This window comes from Canis lupus, chromosome 21 (genome assembly GCF_011100685.1).
Source record: "Canis lupus familiaris isolate Mischka breed German Shepherd chromosome 21, alternate assembly UU_Cfam_GSD_1.0, whole genome shotgun sequence".
NCBI lineage: Eukaryota > Metazoa > Chordata > Mammalia > Carnivora > Canidae > Canis > Canis lupus.
This window is the reverse complement of record NC_049242.1, coordinates 21,885,387-21,906,766: the sequence shown is the minus strand read 5'-3', so window position 1 is coordinate 21,906,766 and position 21,380 is coordinate 21,885,387. Positions and strand designations below refer to the sequence as shown.

General features: G+C 37.6%; 1 protein-coding gene across 5 annotated transcripts in view; it reads left to right on the top strand.

The window, feature by feature from the left end:
- ACER3 (alkaline ceramidase 3) overlaps positions 1–21,380 on the top strand; it is a 151,393-nt gene that overhangs the window by 71,311 nt on the left and 58,702 nt on the right. For 3 of the 5 annotated variants that reach the window (XM_038568543.1, XM_038568544.1, XM_038568545.1), the window contains one exon: positions 3,261–3,313. The exons of 1 other annotated variant lie outside the window; for it this stretch is intronic. In XM_038568543.1, coding sequence (XP_038424471.1) covers positions 3,261–3,313 — 53 coding nt within the window. Of the gene's footprint in view, positions 1–3,260; positions 3,314–3,469; positions 3,575–21,380 lie in introns of all 5 variants that reach the window. One more of the 5 variants, XM_038568547.1, reaches the window with a different exon arrangement.

Below are 21,380 nucleotides of genomic sequence, written 5' to 3'. Positions count from 1 at the left end.
TGCTGGCTGATTTGGTTCCTGGTAAGATCTTTTTGGCTTGCAGAAGGTTACTTACTTCTCCATGTCCTCACATGGCCTGTCCTGTTGCAAGCCAGGCAGATTGAGAGTGAGGTCCTATCTTTTCCTTGTCTTCTGAGGACACTAATCCCATCATGAGGGCCTTACCTTCATTTTTTTTTTCCAATTTTTATTTATTTATTTATTTATTTATTTATTTATTTATTTATTTATTTATTTATTTATTTATGATAGTCACACAGTGAGAGAGAGAGAGAGAGAGAGAGAGAGAGGCAGAGACACAGGCAGAGGGAGAAGCAGGCTCCATGCACCAGGAGCCCGACATGGGATTCGATCCCGGGTATCCAGGATCGCGCCCTGGGCCAAAGGCAGGCGCCAAACCGCTGTGCCACCCAGGGATCCCAGGGCCTTACCTTCATGACCTCATCTAAACTTAATTACTTTCTGATGGCTCCACACCCAAATACTGTCACATTTGGTGTTAAAGCCCCAAATGGGTGGAGTGGGGACACAAGCATGTAATTTGTAACAAGGTCCATCAACTGATGAATGGATAAATAAAATGTAGTATATTCATAGAATAGAATATTATTCATCCATGAAAGAAATGAATTATTGAAATATACTATAACATGAGTGAACCTTGAAAATATGCTAAGTGAAAGAAACCAGACAGAAAAGATACATATTGTATGATTCCATTTATATGAAAACTCTAGAACAGGCAAATCTGTAGAGACAAAAAATTACATTAGTAGTCGACTAGGGCTGAGGAATGAGGGGGTTTGAGGACAAATAAGGAATGACTACTAATAGATGTGAAATTTCTCTTTGGGATGATGAAACTTCTAAAATTAGATAATGATAGCTGCATAACCTGAACATTTACGAACAAGTGAATTGTGCACTTTAGGTAAATTAATTTTATAGTATGTGAATTATATCTCAAAACTGATATGCTTTAGCAAAAATTGATAGTTTTCTTTAAGGTGGCAAAATAGAAAACATTGTATAGAGAAAGGTAATGCTCTTCTATTACATTTCTTTGCATTCGAAATAGATTGTTGAAAGGAAGTAAATTGTAGAGATCTCTGAAAATCAGACTTTTAATGCTATACAATAAACAGTACAAGACAACATTTAAAAAGGTTTAGGCAAAAACAGTCCTTGAGTAAAGCATGATTAAGTGGCCAGTTTACCTTTTAGAATGGTCATCCCACTACATTTTAATTTTTTTTATCTCACAGTATATTGTGTGTGGCTTTAACCCACAGTTTGTGAGCTCCCCGTCTTCCATTGATTTTCCACCTTCGCACTTTCTAATTTTTCCTTTGGAAAAAAGACCTCAGTGATTCTGCTTCCTCATTTCTTTAGTAAAATGAGTGCAGTAACTGTTTACTTCTGTCACCTCATTTCAAACAGTAAGTGATTTTTTTTTTTTTTTTTTAAGCAAGACTAATGGAGCATTGGGTAGTGCAGTTGGTTAAAAGTCTCTGACTCTTGGTTTCTGCTTAGGTCATAATTTCAGGGTTGTAAGATCGGGCCCTGCTTGGGGCTCTGTGCTCACTACAGAGTCTTGAGGTTCTCTCTCCCTCTACCTCTGACCCTCCTGTTTGTGTTCTCTTCCTCTCTCAAATAAATGAGTAAATCTTAAAATAAAATTTAAAAAAGGCAAGAATAACAAGGGATGCCTGGATGGCTTAGTCAGTTAAGTGTCCGACTCTTGGTTTCAGCTTAGGTTGTGATCTCAGGGTCCTGGGATCAAGCCCTGCGTCAGACTCCACGCCCACCTTAGAATCTGTTTGAGATTCTCTCCCTCTCCTTCCTCCTTTGCCCCCCCACCCCACTCTTGTGCGTGTGCACTCATAAATAAATCTTTTTTAAAAGCAAAAGTTACAAATGTTTAAAGTTTTTCTCAAGGGGCTTTGTACAGATTATTTGGTGATGCCTTCATTTACCATGTTTGTTAAGGCCAACTGTTACACACCCTTAAGGCTAGCTTCCCTGGTTTCTTTTCTCTGTCATCTTTCATAAGTACCCCTCTACTGTGCTCCCCGTGGTACTCTCTATCTCTTTATCATATCTCCACTTATTGGCATCTTATCTACCTGTCTCTTCCATTAGACTGTATGCTTTATTAAGGCAAATGACTGGAGCTTATCTTTGTAACCATAACTGAATTTAGCTAATAGGAGGCACTCAGTTAATGCTTGTTGAATTGAACTGAATATATCACAGTAGAAGCCTTTTTGTAAGGTATAATAGGGACTGATATTTTGTCAGCTAATTTTTAAAAATTCAAAACCTAGAATTATTGTAAAATTATATATATACCTACTTTCAAATTTTATTTTCATTAAAACAGTTATATAATCTTTGACAGATATTTGATACATGGCATGGCCTTTGAATATGGAATCCTTATTATAGTTCTATTTAGTTTCTCTTGCATCAAAAAACAAATTTTTAAAAACCCTAAAATGAAAGCAGTTTATTTAAAATAGAGACACTTGGGAAGAATTTTAAGACCTAAATATGGAATCTTTAGATTTTTACTATTTTCCTCAATCTGATAGATATCTTACCCACACTTAATTCAACAGCAATTTTTATTAACAACTTTTTTTTTTAACAACTCTATTTTATTGAGCCTGTTTTAAGCATTTTAAATAGTTTTCATAGAAACAACAGCTGTCTTTTTGCAATCATTTCTGATAACTAAGTACAGTGTCATTAGGTTTGGGAACAAACATAACTCTCTGGCTCTTAGTAAGTTTATAATTCAGCTATTTGGATAAAAGTGCACGGAAGTACTAGAGTAGCTAATTAGCTGTGAACATTAAAGCTTATTCTGAGAGGCAGACAGTCTCCTTTGCTGTTCTGCCCACTGTTCCCTTGTGCTATAGTCAATAAGCTTCTATCCCTTTAAAAAAAAAAAAAAACTTATCCTAATTATCAATAGTATATTTTACAGAAAGAATGGAGAATATTGACTAATCCAGTAAGAATCCACTTATAGAGGGAATTTATGAGAACTTATACTGTACTTACCTTTTTTCTATATCAAAATTTCATCAATTCTATAACTTATACAGAGTCTGCTATATCCTGCCATAAGATTTCATAAATTTTGTTCTTAAAATTCAGTGCTTTGCATTGTCTTATTATCTTCTCACATCACTGGCCACCCCCAAAGAATTTCATGCTAATTGGTTTTTTTTATTTGTTTGTTTTAATTTCAGTGGTAGGAATGGGATCCTGGTGCTTCCACATGACTCTGAAATATGAAATGCAGGTCAGTAATGACAAAATTAACTAAATGCTTATTTCCCTTCACCCCAGAGACACTTTAGATTTGAGAAAAGAGTACATTACTAGAGGGTGCTATTGAGGTAAGAGACTGAAGGGGAAAAAAAAAAGGGATTACAAATATCTGGAGTTTTTATTTCAGGCCAAAGGATCCAAATTTGACTAAGTGAAATAAAGAGGTGAACAAATAAGTTGTCCATAGAGAAAGCAAGTGAGAGCAGTACAGCTTTTGACCTCCTCTGTACAGGTATGTATAATGTTAGAGCAGGATTAGAGAGTAGAAACCCCTGGAGACATTTTGTAAAAACAGTCAGTTCACTAAGATAATATATATTCTTCAATGCCTGCATTTTCTCATGTCTCTCTAGTAGCATCCATTTGAATGGATGGTTCCCCTAGCTAGCAAAGTTTTAGAGCTATGCAAGGATTTTTATTTACTGTCCTTTCTCTAGGAGGCCATATATCTAGTCCTCGATCTTTTTTTTTTTTTTTAAGATTTTATTTATTCTTGAGAGACACACACAGAGAGAGGCAGAGACATAGGCAGAAAGAGAAGCAGGCTCCACGCAGGGAGCCCAACGTGGAACTTGATCCCAGGACTCCAGGACCATGCCCTGGACCAAAGGCAGGCACTAAACCGCTGAGCCATCCAGGGATCCCTAGTCTTCGATCTGTTGACCTCTTTATTCCCCATTGCTAACCCACAAACTCAGAACAACACTGTCCAGTAGAGATATAATGTGAGTATATATGTAATTTGAAATTTTTTGGTAGCCACATTAAGAAAGGCCATGTTAAAAAGAAATAAGTGAAATGAGTTTTAATAGTATGTTTTATTTAACCCAATATATTCAAATATTATTTTAACATGTAATCAGTATAAAAATTTATTAATGAAATGTTTTATGTCTTGAAATAAGGTGTATATCTCAATTTAGATTTGGTTTATTTCAAGTGCTCAGTAGCCATATAAGGCTGGTAGCTGCTGTATTAGTGCTATTCCAGAAGGATCTGTGAATTATTAATTACAGCTATATTAAATGTAAAAGCATTAATCCTTAGGATTGATTCTGATATTCAACACATATTTATAATAAGGCTGTCCTTGCTTTGGAGAATATGCAATTGAATAAGACACTGATCTAAATTGAGCATGAACACATTTCTTACGCTTTTCTAGCTGGGAAAACAGACTTCTAAACAATGGTATAATATGAAAATTATTTTTACAGAAGTACTCTGTGGCAGTACAGTGGAGCTTGGAAGAATGTATAAAAGTCAAAGACATTTAAACAGAATTTGAAAGAATTCATTAAACCTTTTTAGGTAGTGAAGAGATGAAATGACATAACAGATTTGCACTCTGCCATAGAGAAGCAGGGAGTCCTCGCACTGTGTGATATATCTGACAACAGTGATAAAGCAATAACAAAATGGGTTTCAAGGAATGGTGAGAAATGGCAGGAATGCTGTTCAAAATATTTAACCAACTATACGGCAAGAGTTTCCACAATAAGAGTGGTGATACAAGTGAGCAACATCTGAATAATAATCCTAAAGATAAGTCTTTGCATTTTATCATACTAAAAAATAATTGGAATTTGTCCAGCTCTAGCAATTATGAAATGCTTTCATATATAATATCTTAGTTACTACTCATGTTTTATATATCCCAGTATTAGTAAAAGAGGCTAATCGATTTAATAACCAAAATCACCCACAGTATAAATTATGTATTTCCTATATATTTATATATACATACGCACATATTTCTATATACACATATACGCATCCATTGATTAGCACTGCCAACCTGGGAGCATGAAACCCCAGTACCAAAGAGTGCACTTAACATTCATATCTGGTTTCTAAAAATCATTTCTACCAATGGCATACAAGAGTTCATGGCCAATACATATTGTTTCCTGTGTTCTTAATTTTAGCCATTTTGACAGGTGTGAGATGATACCTCATTGTGGTTTTGATTTGCATATCCTTGATGATGAGTAATGTTGAACATCTTTTTATCTGTTAGCTATCTCTATGTCTTCTTTGGAGAAATGTCTGTTCATGTCCTCTGTCCATTTTTTATTTTATTTTATATTATTTTTTAGAGATTTTATTTATTCATGAGAGAGAGAGAGAGGCAGAGATACAGGCAGAGGGATAAGCCGGCTCCCTGCAAGGAGCCCAATGTGGGACTCGATCCTGGATCCTGAGATCCCGCCCTGAGCCAAAGGCAGATGCTCAACCGCTGAGCCACTCAGGTGTCCGTCCCTCTGCCCATTTTTTAATTGGAATGTTTTTTTGGTGTTCAGTTGTATGAGTATGTATATATCTTTTTGTTTTTCTTGTACTGTACTGTTTTGATTCCTACTGCTTTGTAGTATATCTTGAAATCTGGGATTGTGATACCTCTAGTTTTGTTCTTTTTTTTTTTTTAAGATTGCTTTCACTTTTCAGAATCTTTTGTGGTGCCATACAAATGTAAGGATTATTTGTTCTAGTTCTTTTTTTTTTTTTTTTAAGATTTTGTTTATTTATTCATAGAGACAGAGAGACAGAGAGAGAGAGAGAGAGAGAGAGACAGGCAGAGGGAGAAGCAGGCTCCATGCAGGAAGCCTGACGTGGGACTCGATCCTGGCTCTCCAAGATCACACCCCAGGCTGCAGGTGGCGCTAAACCGCTGCACCACTGGGGCTGCCCTATTTGTTCTAGTTCTGTGAAAAATGCTGTTGCTATTTTGATAGGAATTGCATTAAATCTATAGGCTGCTTTGGGTAGTATGGACATTTTAACAATATTTGTTCTCCTGATTCTTTAATCCATTTTAAATAAAAATTTTTATGTGATATGAAGTCAGTCTAGCTTCATTCTTTTGCATGTGGATGGATATCCAGTTACCCCAGAATCATTTGTTAAAAAGACTGTTCTTTCCCCATTGAATTGTCTTGACACCACTGTCTAAATTCAGGCAATCATAAATGTACGAATTGATTTCTTGACTTTCAACTCTTTTTTTTTTCAACTCTCAATTCTGTTCCATTGACTTATATGTCTATACTTACTCCAGTACCAGTACCATACAGCCTTGATTACTGTAGATTTGTAGTAAGTTTTGAAATTGGGAGCTGTGAGTCCTCCAAATGTGTTCCTCTTTTTAAAAATTGCTTAAGCTATTCTGGATCCCTTGCATTTCCATGTGAATTTTAGGATCAGCTTATCAATTTCTGCAAAAATTAGCTGGGATTTTGAAAGCGATTCCATTGAATCCACAGATTACTTGGAGAGTATTGCTATTTTTAATATTGTCTTCCAATCCATGAACGTAAGATGTCTTCCCATTTAAGTCTTTTATTTCTTTCAGTGATGTTTTATAGTTTGTGTGCAAATCTTGACTTCTTTTGTTAAGTGTATTCATAAGTATTGTAGTTTTTGATGCTATTGTAAATGGAGTTTTCTTAATTTCATTTTTTTACTTATGCCTAATTTGTGGAAATAACAATAATTTTTGTATGTTACTGTATCCTGCAACATTGCTGAACTTATTTTTTACCTCTGGTAGTATTGTGTGTGTGCATATGTGGATTTGTTAGAGCTTTCTGTGTATAAGATCATGACATGCAAATAGGGATAGTTTTCTGTCTTTCTTATCAATTGGATGCCTTTTACTTATTTTTCTTGCCTTGTTGCCCTGAACAGAACTTCCAATACACTGTTGAGTAGAAGTGGAGAGAGCAGATGTTCTTGTTTTGTTCCTAGTCTAAGGAAAAAAGTTTTTAGTTTCTCATCATTAATTATAGTATTGGCTGGAGTTTTGTGTGCATGTCCTTTATTAGACTGAGGAAACTCCCTTCTATTCCTAGTTTGCTGATTTTTATCATGAAAAGATGTTGGAGTTTTCAGATTCTTTTTCCTGAATTTCTTGAGATCATCATTGGTTTTTCTCCTTTATTATTATTAGTATGGTCTAGTACATTGATTCTCATATATTGAACCAACCTTGCAATCCTGTGATAAATTCCATTTGGTTAAGACCTATAACCCAAATGAATATCTTTGTAGGAAATGTACTAGAGTACTTGGTAGTAATGGAGCCTGATGTCAGCAACTTACTCAAACAGTTCAGAGAGGGAAAAAAAAAAAAAAAAAAAAAAAAAACTTCTTTGTACTGTCCTTCAAACTTTTCTGTACCTTGCAGTTTTTTTTAAATTTTTATTCATTTATTTTTTAAGATTTTATTTATTTATTCATGAGACACAGAGCAAGAGAGAGGCAGAGACACAGGCAGAGGGAGAAGCAGGCTCCATGCAGGGAGCCTGACGTGGGACTCAATCTCGGGACTCCAGGATCGCGGCTTGGACTGAAGGCAGGTGCCAAACCACTGAGCCACCCAGGGATCCCCAAGTTATTTTTTTTAATAGAAAAACCATGTACATGTTCTTTGACCCAGTAATTGCACTCCTAAAAATACTTCCTAAAAAAGTAATTAGAAAGGGGGTTGGGGCAGTTGGGAATGAGCACAGATGTTTTATAAGCATGTTACAAATTGAGAGTGTTACACATAGTAAAGATTTTTAAATGATCTAAATGTTTAGCAAAAGGGAGATTATTACATATATTACATATACTCTGGTATATCTATGTGTTGAAATGTACTCTAGCCATTTAAAATAATATTTCGAGGGACAGGAGCTTGGCTGGCTTAGACAGTAGAACATGTGACTCTTGATCTCAGAGTCATGAGTTCAAGCCCTACATTGGGGTTCCTATAAAGCTTACTTAAATAAAATAAAATAAAATAAAGGAAACAGGATCTCTGGTTGAGTACCTTTAAAAAATAGATAAGTAAAATAATAGTTTGAAGACTATTGAAATGGGAAAATGTTATAAAGACAACACTTTATGTAATGTGATATTAGGTTTATAAACAATAAACCTGGAAGGAAGTACATTTTGCCTCATTTCTTTTCCTTTGTTACAAAGTTTGTAATCTAAAAAACAAACAAACAAAAAAAAAACAACAAAGTTTGTAATCTGTGACCCAAAATTATAACTCCCATCCACCCATACAAATGTCCTTCAAACCTTTGCCCCTTGTTTTCTGAGCAATATTCAACCCTGATCAAGCTCAGTTAATCTGCTTATCCTGTGCCTGAACTGAGTTGCTTAATATTACTCATAGAAATTATGTCTGTTAAATTATCTCACTTTTTTAAAAAAGATTTTATTTATTTATTAGAGAGTGGGCAGGGGAGGGGCAGATGGAGGGGAGAATCAGACTTCCCACTAAGCTGGGAGCCTGACTTGGGCTCAGTCCCAGGACACCAGGATCATGACCTGACCCAAAGGCAGATGCTTAACTGACTGAGCTACCCAGGTGTCCCTAATTGATCTCACTTAAGTTACTGAACAAAAATCTCAAATAACCAACCACTCAATGCTGTAAGACAGTACCATTACATTTCCCTGACAGTTTCAGTTTTCATTCTCCAGAACTATTTATTTCACAGTTGTTGGTCTTGCTTTTTAGATTTCTTTTTATATCTTTTTTGCCTCATATCCCCTTTTCCTCACTGATATCTTCAGTATTTCACCAAGAATATAGAAGTTAATAAGAAACTCCCTCATCTTTCTACCACTATCCTCTTCCTTCTATTATTGTGGAAGAGATGTCTCATCTCCTCTCAAAGTCCTCCTTCCTACTCAAAGACTTAAGCCTGCAGTTACATACTCCAGCCCAGTCTCTTGCTCCATCACAGTCTTTAGAAAAATCACTACATTCATTCACTGCCATCTACTTACAAACACACTCAAATAACTTCTATCCTTTAAAAATTATTCCCTTGACCCTGTGTCCAACTTCAGCTATTGAATTATTTTTTTATTCCCTTTCACATCAAAACCATTTGAGTGTCTGCTCTCTCTACACTTACCTCCCTCTCTTTTCCTCCCATTGAGTTAGGTATTTCTTCCTTCGTTTCACAGAAACTGCTATTAAGATTGCCAGTGACCTTCATCTTGCCAAATCCAATAAATACATTTCTGTCTTATCATTTGACCTCTCAGTAAGCATTCCACACAATATTTGCTTTTTTTCTTTGTGAAACACTTATTTTGGCTTCCTACTTCTCCTTTATGTAAAAGGAAATTCCCTCAGTCTTCTTCCTTACCTGACTGGACAGTCTTTGTGTGTGTGTGTGTGTGTGTGTGTGTGTGTGTGTAGTTTTATGGTTTTATTAAAATATGACATGCACTTAAGCTGTCTATTCATTTTCTTCGCTGAGCAGCTTGCCATTGGGACTGTTGACAGATGCCAGCGGGGCTGCTCTTTCCGCAATGGTTTTGTGGTCCCTAGAGGAGATACTGTGAGCAATATCTGCAGAGTAAGATTTGTTGCATGTCAGCACTTCAAGCTTATTTCTTTTAAGATTTTATTAATCTTAAAAAAGAGCATATGCACATGTGTACAAGTAGGGGGAGGGGCAGAGGGAGAAGGAGAGAAGCAAGACTCCCTGATGAGCATGGAGCTGGATGGGAGGCTGGATCCCACAACCCTGAGATCATGCCCTAAGCTGAAACCTAGAGTCAGGTACTTAACTAACTGAGCCACCCAGGTGTCCCAACACTTCAAGCTTTTTGATATTGTAGACTAGGAACTTCAGGAAGTCACTGGGCAGCTTTGTTTTCTTGTTCCTATAACCAGCGTTGGGCATCAAGATCAGGCCCTTGAATCTTCTGTGTACCCTATTGTCAATGCCTCTGAGTTTCTACAAGTTGCACTTAATTTTCACATATCGGACTGACATGTGCCAGATGTACTTCTTGGACTTTACCAGAGGTCTGAGGGTAGCCATGATGCCAAGTAGGAGACAGCTGCCACCTCTGCAGGAAGTGCTGAGGAAGGGGCCATGGCCACTCTTTTAGTCTTAGGCTACATTCTCTGTATTCTCTCCTAGGTGATCTCATATAGTATCATGCTATTAAATATGATTTTTATGCTGACTTCAGAACATCTGTCTTCAGTTCTAACCTCATCTTTGAGCTCTAGATTTGTATAACCAACTATATGTTTGACATACCACTTCAATGTCTAGTAGAATCTCAACCTTTAATATGGGCAATATGTAATTATTTATTTTTCCATACCAGTTCCTCCCCTAGTATCTACTGTGATGCCATCTCCACATAGTTGCCAAAGCTGAAACCTAGAATCATCCCTGATTTCTTTCTTCCCCTCATCCCTCACATCACATCTGTTACCCATTCTTCTGGCTTGATTTTTGAAATATAAACTAGATAATGAAAAAAAAAAAACTAGATAATGTGTTCTGTTTTCACAATGCCTACCCTTGTGTAAGCCATCACCGTCTCATTTCCTTGCTACTGCAATAGTGAGCTGTTGCCCTGCAGCCATTCAGGTTAGTCTTTTAAACTTTAAATTATATCGTATTGTTCTGCTGAAAACTGTCCAAGACATCCATCTGCATTTAAAGTGAAATTTAAATCTTTACTGGGGCCTACATGATCTGGCCCTGGTCAAGTTCTACAACTTCAGTTTTTACTCTTCCTCTGCATTGTTTACTACACTCCAGTCACACTGGCCTGGTCTCCCCCAATAGAATGTAAACTTGTTGAGAGCAGCAATCCTACTTTTAATTTTAAATATCACTCTACTTTAGCATATAGACTAGCACTTGCACATGGAATATGCCCATTAAATATGTTAATGGAAGGGAAGAAGCGTTTGAAGAAGAAAGGAAGGACATTTAATTAAACACACGAGTGAATAACTAAAGAGATGCATTAAAGTATTAAATAGTTATCCCTGGATTGTGGGATTACAGGGAATTTTATTTCTTTCTCTTTTGCATTTATGTTTTACACATTTTCTATAATAAACATGAAATAACTTTTGTAATAAGGAAAGCACATGCTTATGCTGGTTTTAAAAGAAAAGGGACTTTAAAAGACTCAAATATGCTTTGGAGGAGTAGTAACGAGAAGCCAATCTGAATATCCTTCATTCTAAAGCAGACTGATGCAGGAAAGATGTTAGGGCTTAAAGCCAACAGTCAAGAAAGAATTCTTGAGATGTCCTGCTCACAGGACCTGTGGGCAGAAAGAGCTGCACTGGGGTCATGAGGAGTGGCCCATTATAGACTTACAAGTTAGGAGGGGGTCAGGGATAGTGAAAGTCTCTGAGGAATTTTGGAAGCAAGGTTTCCAGGACCTTGATGGGGGCTAACTATTTTTGGGAAAAGGTCATTTATTACTAGCTAATAAAGCCTGAGTCATGAGACCCTTCAGATGGATATTAGTGGGGCATATGCTTGGGGAATAATTGCCAACATATATTGTGAGGAGTAGAGATAAAGAAAATTTCCAAAGGAATTTCTATATGTTAAAGTAGACTCACAGGATCCTGGGGGTTGGGCTAAGATTGTTCTTTGCCCTCAGCAAAGTATCAACATCAAGTCACTTGAGTCCCTAGAGGAATGTCACTCTGCCTGTTTCAAGGACTTGTCAATGGACTATAGGAGTAACAAAATTTAATAATTTTTCTTGTGCCTTTGTCTCCCCCATCACAGACTACCTCCTGTCCTTGGGGGTATTAAAATTAATTCAATTTTGAGTTTTATTTATGTTGTTTTTTGTTTTGTTTTGTTTTGTTTTTAAAGATTTTATTTATTTATTCGTGAGAGACACACAGAGAGAGAGAGGGAGAGACACAGGCAAAGGGAGAAGCAGGCTTCAGGCAGGGAACCCAATGTGGGACTCTATCCTGGGTCTCCATGATCACGCCCTGGGCTGAAGGTGGCGCTATACCGGTGAGTCACCTGGACTGCCTGAGTTTTATTTATGTTGCAGATCATTGTATTTTCCAAAGATCCTAACACCAATATATCTCATCCCACCTGCTTTTCTTACAGTGTGACATTGACTTTCCTCAAGAGGTATAATCTTTGTTCCTTGCCCTTGAATCTGCACAGGACTTACTGTGGTAGACATAAAGCTATATTACTTCCAAAAGTGAGTCGCAAAACTAATAGAGCTGCTTCCTCATCCTCCTGGGATGCTTACCCTGGGAACCTAGCACCATGTTGTAAAGAAGCCATTCAGCCATGTGGAAAGGTCATGTATAGATGTTCCTGCCTCACCTGAAGTCCCCAGACTGCAGCTAGCATCAACTGCCCAAAATTTGAGTTTGTGAATCTTTAGATGATTCTAGCTTCCAGCCTTTGAGCTGTCCCAGCTAACCCTGAGTGAAGGAGAGATGAACTACTCCCTCCCAGATCTACTCAAAATGCATATTAATCAGCAAAGTAAATCTTGGTATTTTAAGCCACTGAGTTTTAAGGTGGTTTGCTATACAGTAATGGATAACCAGAACAATTTACAAAACATATCTACTCTAATTCTGTACATATGGCAATCTCTGACATTCCCTTAAACGCATGTTTTTTTTTAAGACTTAGGTAAGTTTTTAAATCTCTGGGATTGTTCCTGCTTGTTATTCCTAAAACAGTAACCCTAGATGATAGTGTGTGTCTGTCACATATATAAAGAAACAACCTCATGAATGTGTTGAGACAAGGCGAGACTAAGTATCTGAGGGAAGGAAGGATAGTCTCCCCTACTGTGTGCTGAGTAGATACAGCATGACAGTTTTTCAGTTCTGAGGACTGACTTGGCTTGTCAGTTTCAAATGAGAAACACCAAAATGGTGAAAGAACTAAAACTCTAGTCTTGATGCTTGAGGGGAAGAAACTGGGAACATGTAGCCTGAAGAAGAGAAGACACTCCCCTCACTCAGCTGTACATACTGGAATCTCTCAGATTTAGCATTTTTCATGTCTGGCCCTATTACACTTCCCTCCCTCCCTTGGACAATTCCTGTTCGTCCTTTAAAGTCTTAGCCAAAGTGGCAGCTTCTCTAGGAGGCCTTCCATGGCCCCAGGGTAGGATATGTACCCTTCATATGTTCCTCTACAACTGCTTTGTGCTTCTCTGTTATTGCCCTTAATCTTTTGCTTTATAAATATCTTTCCTTCAGAAAAAAAAAAATAATAAATAAATAAATAAATAAATAAATATCTTTCTTCTGTATCAGAATGTGAGATACCTAAGAGCAGGGACTCTGGTTGACCTTGGTGTATCCCTATACTTATAGGGCACAGAGTACTACATAAATGTTTTATGAATTCGTGTTTGAAGGGTTATCATGTTGAAAAAGATTCTGTTTGCTCTTTGTGGTCATAGTGGCATAAAAGAGACACCTTGGGAAGAATTTTCTGAGCTAGTAAGAGCTTCTTAAAGATCTTGTGTCCTCTGTCCTTGGAGGTGCCCAAGCATAAGCTGGACAAAAACTTTCATTAATTCAAAAATTGATACTTGGGCAATAGGTATGCATAAGGATGATATAGTCCTTTCCTCGAGGAATCTGTGGTTTAGAAATGAAGAAGGTAATATGCTAGTGAATGTAGTGGTAAAGGGACCTACAGTATGCTATGGAAATGGAAAGAGAAATTATTTAGAGGAGGAAGATCAGAGAAAGGGTTTCACACAGGTGACTCAAACACATGTGTGAGTTGCATCCTCAAAGATGAATAGGAATTTGCCAGGCCAACTCAAACCCACAGAGATGAGAGTATATCTGGCACCTCAGGGGACTGCAAGTAGTGCATTGTGGTTGTAGCTATGGATGGAATGGGAATGTGTGTTGATGTTGGTGACAGTGCTAACAGTAATAATAGCTAACATTTGTTACATTATTGAGTACCTGCTCTGTGTAGACATTGAACTAAATAGTAAGAGATATGTTTTGAGAAGCTAACCAGAGGCCAGATCTAAACTTCCTCTTGGACTTTATTCCCCCTATAAGCCATTAATAGATTTGGAGCAGAAGTGGGACACACTTTGATTTGCATATAAGTTTAATTGTTGGTAAGATTATTACCAAGATAACAGCATTGGATGGACCAGATGGCATTTAATCCTGAGATCTTTGATTCTATGCTTTATCATTATTGTAATACTATATCAGCTTTTTGGGACAAATTATACAGATCGCTTATTTCTTGCCTCTTTAGGTCTAAAGGATGGTTTTATGTGCTTGCCTATTTGGACAGAAATTATATTTGACTCAATTTCCCAATGATGGAGGAGGGGAAAATCCTCAGTATTGAAGGACTTTTTATTTATTTTTTTTTATTTTTTGAAAGATTTTATTTATTTATTCATGAGAGATAGTGAGAGAGAGAGAGAGAGAGAGAGAGAGAGAGAGGCAGAGAGAGGCAGAGACACAGGCAGAGGGAGAAGCAGGCCCCATGCAAGGAGCCCGACGTGGGACTCTATCCTGGGTCTCCAGGATCACACCCTGGGCTGCAGATGGCGCCAAACCGCTGTGCCACCGGGGCTGCCCTGAAGGACTTTTTAAAACAGCTTCCCCACCTCTCTAATTTAAACATAAAATGATTCCTTGAAGCCTTCTTGTCTTGTCTCCTTTCAGGATAAATTTGGCTCAGCTAGGTTAGGCCATCGTTTTTTATGCACACTGAAGGAAAGTATAAAATGACAGTGCTGCCACTTAACTGACCCTGGTGCTCAGTGAACCTTTTCACCAGCCTGAATTTTAGCTTGTTGTAGCTGTAGAGAAATTGGAGGCCTAGTCTTTACTTCTGCCTAAACTGAGCACAAGCTGATTTTGACAGTTCTGTCTTAAGAGTGATTTGGAACTTAGATGGTATTTTTTTCAGATTTATCATTGCTAGGAGACTGATTGGGCTCCAATTCTGATTCTACTACCACTTTGCTGGCTGTTTGAGCATATCTGTGCCACTTAAGCTTTCTGAGCTTTTGTTTCCTTATCTATCTAATGGATTTAATAATACCTGTAGGAGTATTTGTGAGGATCAATTGATTGGCATACGTGAGAGTGTCATCTTAGGATCTGGTAGATAAGTGCTTATTAAGTATTAGTTTCTTTCCTTTTTCTTTAGTTAGAATGTCTGAAACACCATTATTGATTCATCGTTAGTGATTCATTCCTTTGAGTACTATTAGGTGTGCTTCTGTAAAGGGTAATGTTTTAAGCTATCATTGACTCTTCTCATGATTAATGTGTCACATCCTTTCAGCAATTAGCCAAGAGCAACGCATTTGGGAATGAATTTGAAGGAAACCTTGGAGAAGGAATAGAGATACCAGGAGTGGCCTTCAAATAGGGATGTGAAAGATACCAAAGAACAATTTAGTATTATAGAGCTTTAATTTTGAAGAGATTTTTATTTTTATTTTTTTAAGATTTTATTTATTTGAGAGAGAGCACAAGCTGCGGGGAGGGGCAGAGAGAGAGGGAGAAGCAGGCTCCCTGCCAGGGGTTTGAACATGACCTGAGCTAAAGGCAGACACTGAACTGTTAGCTACCCAGCCACCCCTAGAAAGGTTTTTAAAATGTAGTTCAATTTACAAATTTTATAAATGGAAAAATAGCCAAGAGAGGTGAAGTAACTTGACTAGAAGTTAGACAGAAAGTGAGAGACAAGATTAGGACCTACATTTTGTTTCATTTACTTCTTTGTGTTTCCTTTACCTATCTTAGGACTTTGTCTTCCGTTGCTGGTGGTTGGAGTATAAACACTTCAAGTTTTTAGGAGACTTCTCCCAGATTTTCTTACCTATTCATTCGTTCAACTCATTCTTTTTTGCTTTCACTAACTGACATATATAGTTATTGATAATCCTGGGGAGGGTAAAGTTAAGGGCAATTTCTTAATTTCTTCAGCCATGTGGAATTTTTCTTTATGTTTTTCTGCTTTTTCTAAGTATTCTCTACCAAGCATCTATGTTTGATATTAGGGGGGAGAAAAAAGTACATGCTAGTAAAAAAAAAAAAAAAGAATGTATTCACCCTTTTCTCATAAGTAAAAGTAATTATATTTATCCTAGAAAATAAAACCAAAGAAAAATAAGTGTTCACCTATAATTTTCTTTATAATACAAAAACAAAAATTGGTTAAATGCTAGGTAATAATGTAAGCTAATTCAGACTTTATAATGTAAACAACAGATGTTCTGGTTATAAATATTACCCTTGTTTCCCTTTTGCTTCCTATATCAATGAATGGAACCACCTTATACTGAAAGCCCAAGCCAAACCCCCTGATTCCTCTTTAATTTCTCTGCTTTCTCACTTCTGAAAACACTGGAAGCCCAAATGCATCTAGCTCTAGCTATCTGCATGGCCATGACCTTAATCTATCATCTCCAATCCAGATTTCTGTAACTGTTTCCTTTTTTTTTTTTTTAAGATTTATTTATTTATTCATGATAGACAGAAAGAGAGAGAGAGAGAGAGGCAGAGACACAAGAGGAGGGAGAAGCAGACTCCATGCTGGGAGTCCGACGCGGGACTCGATCCCGGGACTCCAGGATCACGCCCTGGGCCAAAGGCAGGCACTAAACCGCTGAGCTACCCAGGGATCCCCATGTAACTGTTTCCTAATTGGTGTCCCTGCCTCCCTATCCATTTGTCATACCAGAGCAGAAATACTGTTCCTACAAACAAAACTAATTGTTTTCACTCTTTGAGCAGAGTTTGCTAGGCTTTGTACAAGTGTTAGAAATGAGGCCTGTAAAGTACAGTGTCTGCTCTCCAGAATGCATGCCAGCTTTTAAACAGCTTTAATCGTTCCCATAGGTCAGGCTCATGATTTGAGCCACAAGCTGAGATCTGGCCCCTATCTACATCTCTAGACTCATCTTCAGTCATATACCATACTTCCAACCTGGAACTCTGCTCTTTGACCAGTTATAATTTTGCTACTCATGGTTTTGAAATAAACTTCTGTATTTGTATTACCCAGATTTAAAAATCCATGCCCTGGGACACCTGGGTGGCTCAGCGGTTGAGCGTCTGCCTTTGGCCTAGGGCGTGATCCCAGAGTTCGGGGATCCAAGTACCACATCAGGCTCCCTGTGAGGAGCCTGCTTCTTCCTCTGCCTATGTCTCTGCCTCTCGTCTGTGTCTCTCATGAATAAATAAATAAAATCTTTAAAAAAAAATAAAATCCATGTCATTTTAACATATGCTCTGTTCAATTTAGTTTCTCTAAAGAAATGAGCGAACAAGCAGCCAACATCTGGAGTCCACACTTTTCTTATGAGCTACAGATTTATATTTCTAGTTGCTTAATTGACATTTCCACTTAAGCTGTCTCACAGGTAGCTCAAACTCAGCTTGTTGAAATTGTTCTTATAATATTCTCTGTTTTCACCATCTCAGTAAACTGTACTGTTGTCAACTGTGGTATTTAGGCAACAAACCTGGGAGTTATCCTTGGGAGTTTCTTCTCCCTCACATTTATATCAAATTGATCACAATTTCCTGTTTATTTTACTTTCTGTATATTTCCCAAGTCTAGTCATTTACATCTATTCCCTAATTCTTCAGCCTTAATCAAGGTAGAAACTTTCCTTGGCATGGACTGCCGTAACTGTAGGTAGACCTCCCACAACTATGCTCTTTCCCTGGAGAACACTCTCCACACATACCTGATCTAGCACCATATGTTTGTTATTTTATTAGTCAGCTATGCCTGCCACACAAAAATACTGTAGACCAGGTGGCTTAAACAATAGACATATTTTTTCATAGTTCTTGAGGCTTGATGTCGGAGATCACAGTGCCAGCGTGGCTGGGTCTGGTGAGAGCAATCTTCTGGCTTACAGGCAGCTACTTCCTTTTTTGTTGTTGTTGTTGTTTTGTTCAATGATGCTTGCTTGTTTTAATTTCAGTGTAATTAACATACGTTGTTATATTAGTTTAGGTGCACAGTATGGTAATTCAACAGTTCCAGATTTTACTCTGGGCTCATCAAGATAAATGTACTCTTACTTATTTTTTAACATAAATGTACTTTTTTAAAAAAAGATTTATTTGTTTGAGAGAGATCGAGTGAGAGGGATTGTGAAAGAGAAGGAGAGAGAGAACACAAGCAGGGGAAGGGCAAAGGGAGAACCAGACTCCCCTCTGAACAGGAGCCTGATGCAGGGCTTAATCCCAGGACCCCGGGATCATGACCTGGGCCCCAAGCAGACACTTAACCAACTAAACCACCCAAGTACCCCTAATATAAAGGTACTCTTATTCCCCTTCACTAATTTCACTCGTCCTCCCACCCACCTTTCCTCTGGTAGCCATCTGTTCTCTATATTTAAGAGTCTGCTTTTTGGTTTGTTTCTCGTTTTTTGTTTTTTTTTTTCCTTTGTTTTCTGCTTTGTTTCTTAAATTCTGCATTTGAGTGAAATCATGGTATTTGTCTTTTTCCGACTGGCTTCTTGCAAACTCTATGGTATCTTTTCTTATAAGGGCATAAATTCTATCATGAGGGCCCCTACCCTCATGACCTCATCTAATCCTAATTACTTTCCAAAGGACGCATCTTCAAATACCATTGGATTGGGTATTAGGGTTTTAGCATTTGAATTTAGGTAGGATACAAACATTCAGTTCATAATTACCATATTTTCTTATTTTTTTGTATTCTTGATGCTCTGGCATCAGAACCTCGCTATCTAGAGAGACTGTCTTTTCCAGGGGCAGCCATTTCTTAGATACAGCAAATAACTAACCTTGCATGGCACCTTTCGTATTTAGACTAACCAATCCAGAGCCCATACTCTAAAACACCTTCTTTTTCTGACTCTTACTCTCCAGGAGACTATATTTTTCTGCCCTAATCACCCCAGGGTCAGGTACTGGACAACTAAAGATTACTTGTAGACCCTAGAGCCTACTGAAATTATTCACATTAGCCAATGCTAAGCCTGCTTGCCCTCTCTTACTTTGCCTTTTTCTGGAAACCACAATAAAGGTTGTCATCCATGCTTTTCCCCTTGCTCATTCTGCCTCGGATTGATGCTGGTGCTTTCCTGTATGGCCCTATTGGAATAGCATGTTGCCTCCTATGTTGCCATAGGAACTGTGAATAACAAACTGTCTTTTCAATGGCAATCATTTCCTGATCTGTTGGCCTCACCATACCTGAAAATAATAAAACCTATATTTTAAACACACTATAGCATCACTATGGACTGCCGTATGTCCCCTAAGAATTCTTATGTTGAATCTCTAGTTCCCTGTGTGACAGTATTTGGAGATGGGGCCTTAAAATGGTCATTAGGATTAGATGAGGTTATGAGGTGGGATTTTCATGATGGGATTAGTGCCTTTAACAAGCTTGCTTTCTCTCACCATGTGAGGATACAGTGAGAGGGCAGCATCTGTATGCCAAGAAGAAAAACTTCACCAAGCACCAAATCTGTACCATCATCTTCCTAGCCTCCAGAATCTGTACCATCATCTTCCTAGCCTCCAGAACTGTGAGAAATAAATTCTGTTAAGGTACCCAGTCTAGGGTATTCTTTTATAACCATCCAAGCTGATGAAGACAGCCACACAGCTTAAACCTTTTCAGGGACTTGCCATTGCTTTTAAGATAAAATTAAGAATCCCTTTCAGGGGCAGCCCGGGTGGCACAGCGGTTTAGTGCCGCCTTCAGCCCAGGGCGTGACCCTGGTGACCGGGGATCAAGTCCCACATTGGGCTCCCTGCATGGAGCCTGCTTCTCCCTCTGCCTGTGTCTCTGCCTCTATGTCTCTCATGCATAAATAAATAAAATCTTAAAAAAAAAAAAAAAAGAATCCCTTTCAGCCTAAAACATTTGCCTAATTTATTTGCTGCTTATCTCTCCAGCCTCATTTCTTATCCTTTCTCTTCATTATTAATTAAGCTTTATCATTAATTAAGCTTCAGTCACAATGGGAATTTTTCAGTTTTTTATATTCCCTTTCTGCGACAGGCCCTTTACACATTGTTTCCACTGCTTAGGGGTTCTCATCTTCCTCTGAGTCCCTCTTCATGCTACTCATATCTGCATATTTTTCAGGTATCAGTTTATGTGTCACTTCTTTAAGGAAAAATCTTCACAACTTCTTACATGAGGACCTCTGTTTTTTGATCATGTACTTTTCCATCATAGCACTTACCATAATTGTAATTAAATATTTATTTGTACAGTTACCTGTTTAGTGTCTTTCATCCTAGCTAGATTATAAAGTATCATGAGAGCAAGGGTTATCTTCTGCACATAGCTTATTTCTAGGCACATAGTAGGTGCTTAGTAAATATTTATTAAACAAATGAATAAAAGAATAACAGTAGTTAGCTCAACTGCCATTACAGGCTGTATAGATAGACCTACGGAACAATATGGAGAAAGCAGATCTCTTTACGTCCTGCCTTCCAAATACATGAATAGAAGATCCCCCAAAATGGGCCATTTAAATACCTCAGTACTACGTTGTGGAAAGGCCAAATAATTACACAAATATTTTTCTAGCACATGAAAACTGAAGTAAAGAAAATATAAATGTAAAAGATATCTAATATAAAGCCAGGAGATGATGGTTCAAAATTTTATTTATTTACTTAATTATTAAATTTGATTTAAATTCAATGAATTAATATACGATATATTATTTCAGAGATAGAGATCAGTGATTCATCAGTCTTTTATAACACCAGTGCTCAGTATATCACATGCCCTCTTTAATGTTCATCATTAAGTTACCTTATCCCCCCAGCCCCTTCCCTCCAGCGACCCTCAGTTTGTTTCCTGTGATTAAGAGTCTGTTGTGGTTTGTCTCCCTCTCTCATTTTGTCTTGTTTTATTTTTTCCTCTCTTCCCCTATGATCCTCTGTTACGTTTTTAAAATTCCACATGAGTGAGATCATGTGATAATTGCCTTTCTCTAATTGATTTATTTCACTTTCTGATTGACTTATTTCACTTAGCATAATACCCTCTAGTTCCATCCATGTCACTGCAAATGGCAAGATTTCATTTTTTGATGACTGAGTAATATGTACACACACACACACACAGACAAACACACACCATATCTTCTTGATCTATTCATCTGTCGATGGACATCTGGGCTTTTCTATAGTTTGACTATTGTGGACATTGGTGCTATAAACATTGGGG